This window comes from Punica granatum, chromosome 4, assembly GCF_007655135.1.
Source record: "Punica granatum isolate Tunisia-2019 chromosome 4, ASM765513v2, whole genome shotgun sequence".
Classification (NCBI taxonomy): Eukaryota; Viridiplantae; Streptophyta; class Magnoliopsida; order Myrtales; family Lythraceae; genus Punica; species Punica granatum.
This window is the reverse complement of record NC_045130.1, coordinates 16243900-16250454: the sequence shown is the minus strand read 5'-3', so window position 1 is coordinate 16250454 and position 6555 is coordinate 16243900. Positions and strand designations below refer to the sequence as shown.

At 41.2% G+C, this 6555-nt stretch overlaps 1 protein-coding gene across 1 annotated transcript; it reads left to right on the top strand.

The window, feature by feature from the left end:
• Positions 1 to 1865: 1865 nt before the first annotated feature.
• Positions 1866 to 6017, top strand: LOC116205647 (chaperone protein dnaJ 10-like). The gene is made up of 11 exons (XM_031538279.1): positions 1866 to 2025; positions 2114 to 2173; positions 2406 to 2520; positions 2848 to 2907; positions 3153 to 3235; positions 3391 to 3532; positions 3682 to 3811; positions 3973 to 4131; positions 4605 to 4777; positions 5131 to 5211; positions 5639 to 6017. Exons 3-11 carry the CDS (start codon positions 2434 to 2436, stop codon positions 5717 to 5719), a joined length of 996 nt encoding a protein of 331 aa, XP_031394139.1. The 5' UTR covers positions 1866 to 2025; positions 2114 to 2173; positions 2406 to 2433; the 3' UTR covers positions 5720 to 6017.
• Positions 6018 to 6555: the final 538 nt, after the last annotated feature.

The following is a 6555-nucleotide window of genomic DNA, read 5'->3' as shown; positions in this document are numbered from 1 at the left end:
TATATTGATATTATTACATTTACGAATTTTATAATAATAAAAAATTTAAAATAAATAAACTTTTTGAAAATATCTAATATATAAATATATTATGAAAATTCGAAAAAAAATTAATTGTGAAAATGTGAAAAAAGTTAAGTATATATTAATGTACAAGAGATGCGAAGAGTTGATTGTCCAAGAGACGAACGGAAGCTCTTCATCAATCGAATGGAGAGCTCTCGTCAATTCTTGTGCGAGAAGTATAAAATTACATAATATGTATAGATTGTCCGGTTTGGAGGAAAAAAAGGCAGGAAAAATATTGGATGATTAAACCCACTATTTTACACCAACTTTTCATGTGAAGCCCTCCAATTCAACTTTCCCATTATCAAATGATGACGAAATATGATTGGTCATCCAACTCACTCTCTTTTCTCCCAAATAGGCAATTTTTGTTACCCTACTAAGCTGCTCGCTATTTCTAGTATGTACGCTACAGAATGAAACATATACAAGAGTGATTATCTTTGTTTTTTTTTTTTAATAACTGGGGATGTTCGTGCTTTGCCTACTAATTTATATGGCTCACGTGAACTTTTCAAGCTTATGAGACAGGTTGGTTTGCCCCCACAAGTCATACAAATGGTCTAAGAGGGAGTATTCCCTACATAGTTTTAGGATGAATCGAACAATTAAATCTTTATGAACAAAGTGTGCTTCTTAACCACCGAGCCACAGTCCTATTGGATTTTTATAGAATGGCTTTTATATAAGTTGTTGTAACATTTTTTTCTTATTTATTCTCACTAATCACTAGTCCTAACACATCGAAGCGTATTTGCCTAATTTCCACGTAATATCGTGTGGATCGAGTTTGGACGGTCATAGAGTAGTGTCGTTCTCCTCAAGCCTATGCCTCTCTAGTCTCACTCTCACGAAAGAGAAATAATCGCTTAAGCGAAGGGTTTTCGTTGATTTTTTTTTTCACTAACTAATTTCATTGCTGGTAAAGCTTGAAAATTAAGGTCCATCCATCTTCTAGAAGGCATCGAACAAAACATATAGATCAATTGCAATGCATTGCATGCAAGGACAAGACAAATTAGGTTGGCAAATGAAGTTCGATATGCAAAGAATAACTCGTAGGGTATAGATTTCAGATCAATTGGCCGTCTGGATAGGGACCATCAGAGTTTACATTTATAGTGTCGTATAAATATTTCTTACCAGAAGCAGTTATGAAGAAGGGGATTACGAGCCTTAGGACATTCTTCAGTACGATATTTTTTATTCAGAAGTTGGCCATCCGATCTTCATAAGTGTGGAAGACTTTCAATATAATGATCTTCATCTCTAGCGTGGCTATTTTTTTGGGTCGGGCCAGCCCATTCAAGTCACCAAATTGGGCCCACAGCCGCAATTTCTAAGTTTGTGAAAAATGGCTGGGCTGTCGAGGCTCGATGCCGGTCGGTATTCTACTCCGGTGCTGCCTGTGGGAGCACTCGGTCGCCATCAACCCGCACTTTGGCAAAAACGTGCTCATACCCGGGTTTCACCACTCCGGAGCCGATGCTCTTTGCCATGCCGAATATATAGAACCACAGAGCATCAGAGCAAGCAACAACCAGCTCGTCACCTCCCAACACTCCCCCCACCCTCACAATTTCCAGCGGTGGCCGCTTTTGATGGGGTCGGGGATCGAACCCCCGACGTGGGAGCTGAAGCAGCATCGTGCCTCACTTTCTGAGACCGGTCGATGACCAACCGGACACTGGACCGGTCTAGACCGGTTCGTGATGCAAACGGTTGGACCGACAACACACGGTCCGAAACGGTACGGAAGCGCCTCCGACCATCAGTAGATTCCTTACACGCGTCGAACTGAGAAGAGCTTCTTGATTCTGGCCGCAGAGGAAGGCAAGGACAGCTCGAAAGCTCCCTTCTTACCGACGACAGCCCCCATCTCCCGTTATTTGCTCGAAGCTTCTCCTTCGGCGTGCTGGTGACCCGACGGGGACGACGCCGAGGAAGCTTCTCCAGGTTCCTCTTCCCCGCGTAAATTTGTTAATATATTCCATAGAAATCCATTTGACCTGACACCCGTTATTCGATTCCATCTCCATCTCAGGCGCTGTCTCAGATTACTTGGAGGTGCTGCCATTTGATCTTGCAGATTGTTGGTTAACCCGTAAGGGCCTCCTCTCATTTCTTGCTGATTTCCATTGATGCGTCCCCCAAAGCTGCGATTTTTGGTTGACAGTCTGGATCTTTTTTTCTGGGACCATTAGCAGAGCTGTGGATTCTGCCATTTTTGGGTTTTCCAAGGAAAGGGAAACGTGAAGAAATAATGATTTGTCTTTCTTTCCCAAGTTGCATTTTTTGCTTACTGGTGATTGAATTGGAGTTTCTTTCCCTTGCAGTGAACCCTGAATCGCAGAACGGAAGAACATGGTGAAGGAAACAGCTTATTATGACGTATTGGGCGTCAGCTCTGACGCATCCCCGGCTGACATAAAGAAGGCTTACTACCTCAAGGTAAACGTTTTTGCCGCTTGGGCATCGATTCTTATGTAATGAAGAGGAAAACCCCAGCTGAAATTTGCTAGGAGAAACTTCTCGAACGGATCGAAATGACGAATGAACTTATTTCTTGCCAGCGGATTATTTTCCTTTATGATTTTTCTGCGTGCCTAAGTTTTGGGTTAGAGGAGTGAACATGTCAAACGAACATGAGGTTTTCTGTTGTTTCTGAGGATAGATTAATGATTACGTTTCGCTGTCAAAATTGAACAAACCGTCCGAAGATTTTGGGCTGACATCTTTTAGATGCTTCAATATTAATTTGTGGGTTCTATGTTTCAGGCGAGGGTAGTTCATCCTGACAAGAACCCTGGAGATCCCACAGCAGCTGAGAAGTTCCAGGTCAGTTCAGTAGTAACGATGACAAGGATTAATAAATTATCAGAATTTATGAAGAGTGGGGAACTCCTTAAAGTGTCTATGTCATTTGAGGATGGGGGTGACATATCACTTGGGATGGTCTAATCGGGAGAATATACAGAAAGAGATGCTTTGCTTTTATTTCGATTCTTGTTGTGAATAAACTTTGTCAGATTATTGGGACTGTGATCCTCATCTTATGTTTCCTTCCTATGATGTATGTATAGAAACTTGGGGAGGCATATCAAGTTTTGAGTGATCCCGATAAGCGTGAGGCATATGACAAGTATGGAAAGGCAGGAGTTTCTCAGTAAGTTCCGAGGATACTACTATTTCAGCGCAAATGTAGATATTCTTCAGTTCCTAAAATTTTTTGTTGTTCCCATACTACTTTCTAAGTTTTTGTTTAAGATATGCAGAAGAAAGGACATTAGTGTTCATGAATTACATTTTTGTCCTTGGTAGGGATGCCATGGTGGACCCTGCAGCTGTCTTCGGCATGCTTTTTGGGAGTGATTATTTTGAAGATTACATCGGGAAACTTGCATTGGCCTCTATGGCTACTGCTGAAGAACCACATGATTCGGAATTTCAGGAGAAGATGAAGGTACAGTTCCTAAACTAATGTTTCCTAACGTAAAACTCATCCTAACTCCTGCTTGAAAAGAACAGAAGTGTAAATTCATCTAATTTTTTGGTTGTCGTTTCAGTTGTCTAAAGCATGTTGTCTGAATGAAAATAATTTACATGATGCAGGCAATGCAGAAGGAGAGAGTAGACAAACTCATAACCATTCTCAAAGATCGGCTTCAGCCTTTTGTTGAAGGTCGAACAGAAGAGTTTGTGGAATGGGCAAATTCAGAAGCGAAACGCCTCTCAGTAGCGGGTTAGTATTCTTGTCAGATGAATTTCATTCAGCTGTTGACTTTGGAATCTCATTTTCTATGACTTTTAGCTGCTGGGAAAGAGTCAGAATGGGAAAAATTTTAAGTACCTGTTCAATCTTTGTCATGGCTTCAGAAATTATTAATCTTCTTTTCATTGCAGCTTTTGGTGAAGCAATGCTTCACACAATTGGTTACATTTACACGAGGAAAGCAGCACGAGAACTTGGGAAGGATAGGCGGTATATGAGGGTACCATATATAGCTGAGTGGGTTCGGGACAAAGGCCACCAGATCAAATCCCAAGCAATGGCTGCTGCAGGTACTTAAATTTCACGAGTCGAACTGGTTAAGGCCTAAACAAAGAATTGGGTCAGGGCAAAGAGTTTAGGCCCGGGAACAGTTTAGCTGGGGCTTGCTTGAAGTACCGGTATTGCAGAAACACAATGTTACATACATGTTTTTCGCCTTATACAAGATGTGAGTATATGATGTTTAAAAACGAAAAACAAGTTGAAGTAACAGAGTATTGCATCATACTCGGAGATGGGTCCTTTGCAATAGGCCAGGCCAGACCTGGAGAGATTCTGGAAAAAGTTTGGCTCCTCCAGCAATAACTGATTTTTTTTTTAGCCAAAAGCATCAATTTTACGAGGTGTAGGTGCACTGACAGAGAGGGGAAATGTGGACCCCTGCAGTTCCTGGGGCTACAAACCTCCATATCCATGGTTACACCAACTCCTGGCTACCTGATTAGCATGCCTAATGTAAACTTATTTCTCTTTGGATCCACAGGTGCGGTCTCCCTTATTCAGTTACAGGATGAGCTGATGCATATGCATGAGGGAGAAGCCAGTGAAGAGGCCGTACTAAAGGCCGCTCAAGACAAGAAGGATGCCGTGATCAATTCTCTCTGGAAAATAAATGTGGTCGATATCGAGTCGACTTTGTCCCAAGTCTGCAACAGGGTGAGTTCGGAAACTCCCCTTGTTAGTTATCAGCTTATTGACAACATATGATTAGGAAGGGTTGAATACATGGGATTTGCATGATAAATCTGAAAATATACGAAAACAACTGGAAAATAAATGTGTTCAATATTGAGTTGACTTTGTCCCAAGTCTGCAACAGGGTGAGTTCGGAAACTCCCCTCGTTAGTTATCAGCTTATTGACAACATATGATTAGGAAGGGTTGAATACATGGGATTTGCATGATAAATCTGAAAATATACGAAAACAAATGTCCATTGGGATCTTGCATAATTGCTCGTCCCTGACCGAGACACATGATTGCTTGCTTTGTGCCTTTTTGATCTTTAGGTTCTTAAGGATCCTACTGCGTCCAAGGAAGTTCTAAAGCTACGTGCCTTAGCTTTGAAAAAGCTCGGGACAGTCTTCCAAGTGAGTTTGCTTCCTTGTCTACCTCTTCATTGCTTTGTTACCCATTGACATGTAGATATCTTCAAGGACCGTCTCCAGATCAGCACTCTGAAAGTATTATGCAGAAAGCGGGTCACGCTTTGGATGTGGAAACTGTTACTTGTAGTTAGCATATTCAGACCACAACTGCTATGATTGATGAAATCAGCTTCCCACAAACAAAGTTAACAAAATTAAGATTGCTTTGCATGAAATGCATAGTTAGAGAGAAAATATCAGTAGGATGCTTCCAGGAAACCATTCTCAAATATAACTTCACGGAGACTTTGTCTCAGAAGAAAAGTTGTAGTAACAGAAAACAGTTCAGGAATACGATCGGAGCATACACTTATTTCCTTTCCAATTACAATAGTCTAACTTGATACCACCCTCGGAAATTTTTCCTCAGGGTGCCAAGGCTGCGTACAGCAGAGAGAACAGCCTCAGACATGAGACAGACATTAAACAGCATGCAGGTCCATCATCATAATCGAGACCACCGAATGTGTGAGCAGACCGGTTGCATCTCCTTTTTTGCGTTAACTAATGGGATCATAATCTGCAGTCTCAAGCAGCTGGTCGTCGTATTTTTAAAGCATGGCCTGGTCACATGATTGGTCCTGTTCCACTGTTTACTGAATTTGCATTCTAGGGGGGTCGATTGGAGAATTCTTTGATGATCTGTGGATTTCTTCATGTGCTTAGTTGTATCTTGTGATCATTTATATTGTGGATGTGGATACTGAACATTTTGATGAGTGCAAGTTCTCTTTTGAGTTTTTGCTTCTCTTCGTATTTTCTTTCTCCTTTTGTTCTGAACCTCTACCATTATGTCCGGTTACGAGACATAGTAGGCGCTGTCACACTGTCACAGAGAGGGGGCATGTCTTATGAAGTCGATGTGTCGGATTCAGAATAATTGGTCCAGAAAATAGTCGACACGATGTATGGTGGCAAAGTTTGGCGTGTCATCCTCTCCTAGACCAAAAGATAGCACTAGAGGAGAGATAGGCTTTCTCGACTCTTTTCCTGAACGCACAGAATGTGCGTCGATCAATCATAGGATATTTTTCTTTGCCTTTCCCAGTTAAGGTGTGTTAGGAAAAAATGAGTGCCAATACGCGTCATGGTAGGTATGTGTCTGAAATTACGTCTGGCACAAAGTTTGTCTGAAATTGGAGAACTTTGAGAACTGTCCGAGCCATTAGCAATAAGAGTGTGGATATGTATTGCTCCGTTTGGTTTCGGAGTTAAAATTACAAAAAATTTAATTTTAATTTTTACTCAATACACTACATAATAAAAATACATATTTTCCAAATAAAA

Bases quoted from the DNA above. Each gene is read 5' to 3' on its own strand.
- LOC116205647 (XM_031538279.1), top strand. From the start codon at position 2,434: ATGGTGAAGGAAACAGCTTATTATGACGTATTGGGCGTCAGCTCTGAC. The intron at 4,132-4,604 runs GTACTTAAATTT...TTGGATCCACAG, and splicing joins CCAAGCAATGGCTGCTGCAG to GTGCGGTCTCCCTTATTCAG. The intron at 4,778-5,130 runs GTGAGTTCGGAA...TTTGATCTTTAG, and splicing joins TGTCCCAAGTCTGCAACAGG to GTTCTTAAGGATCCTACTGC.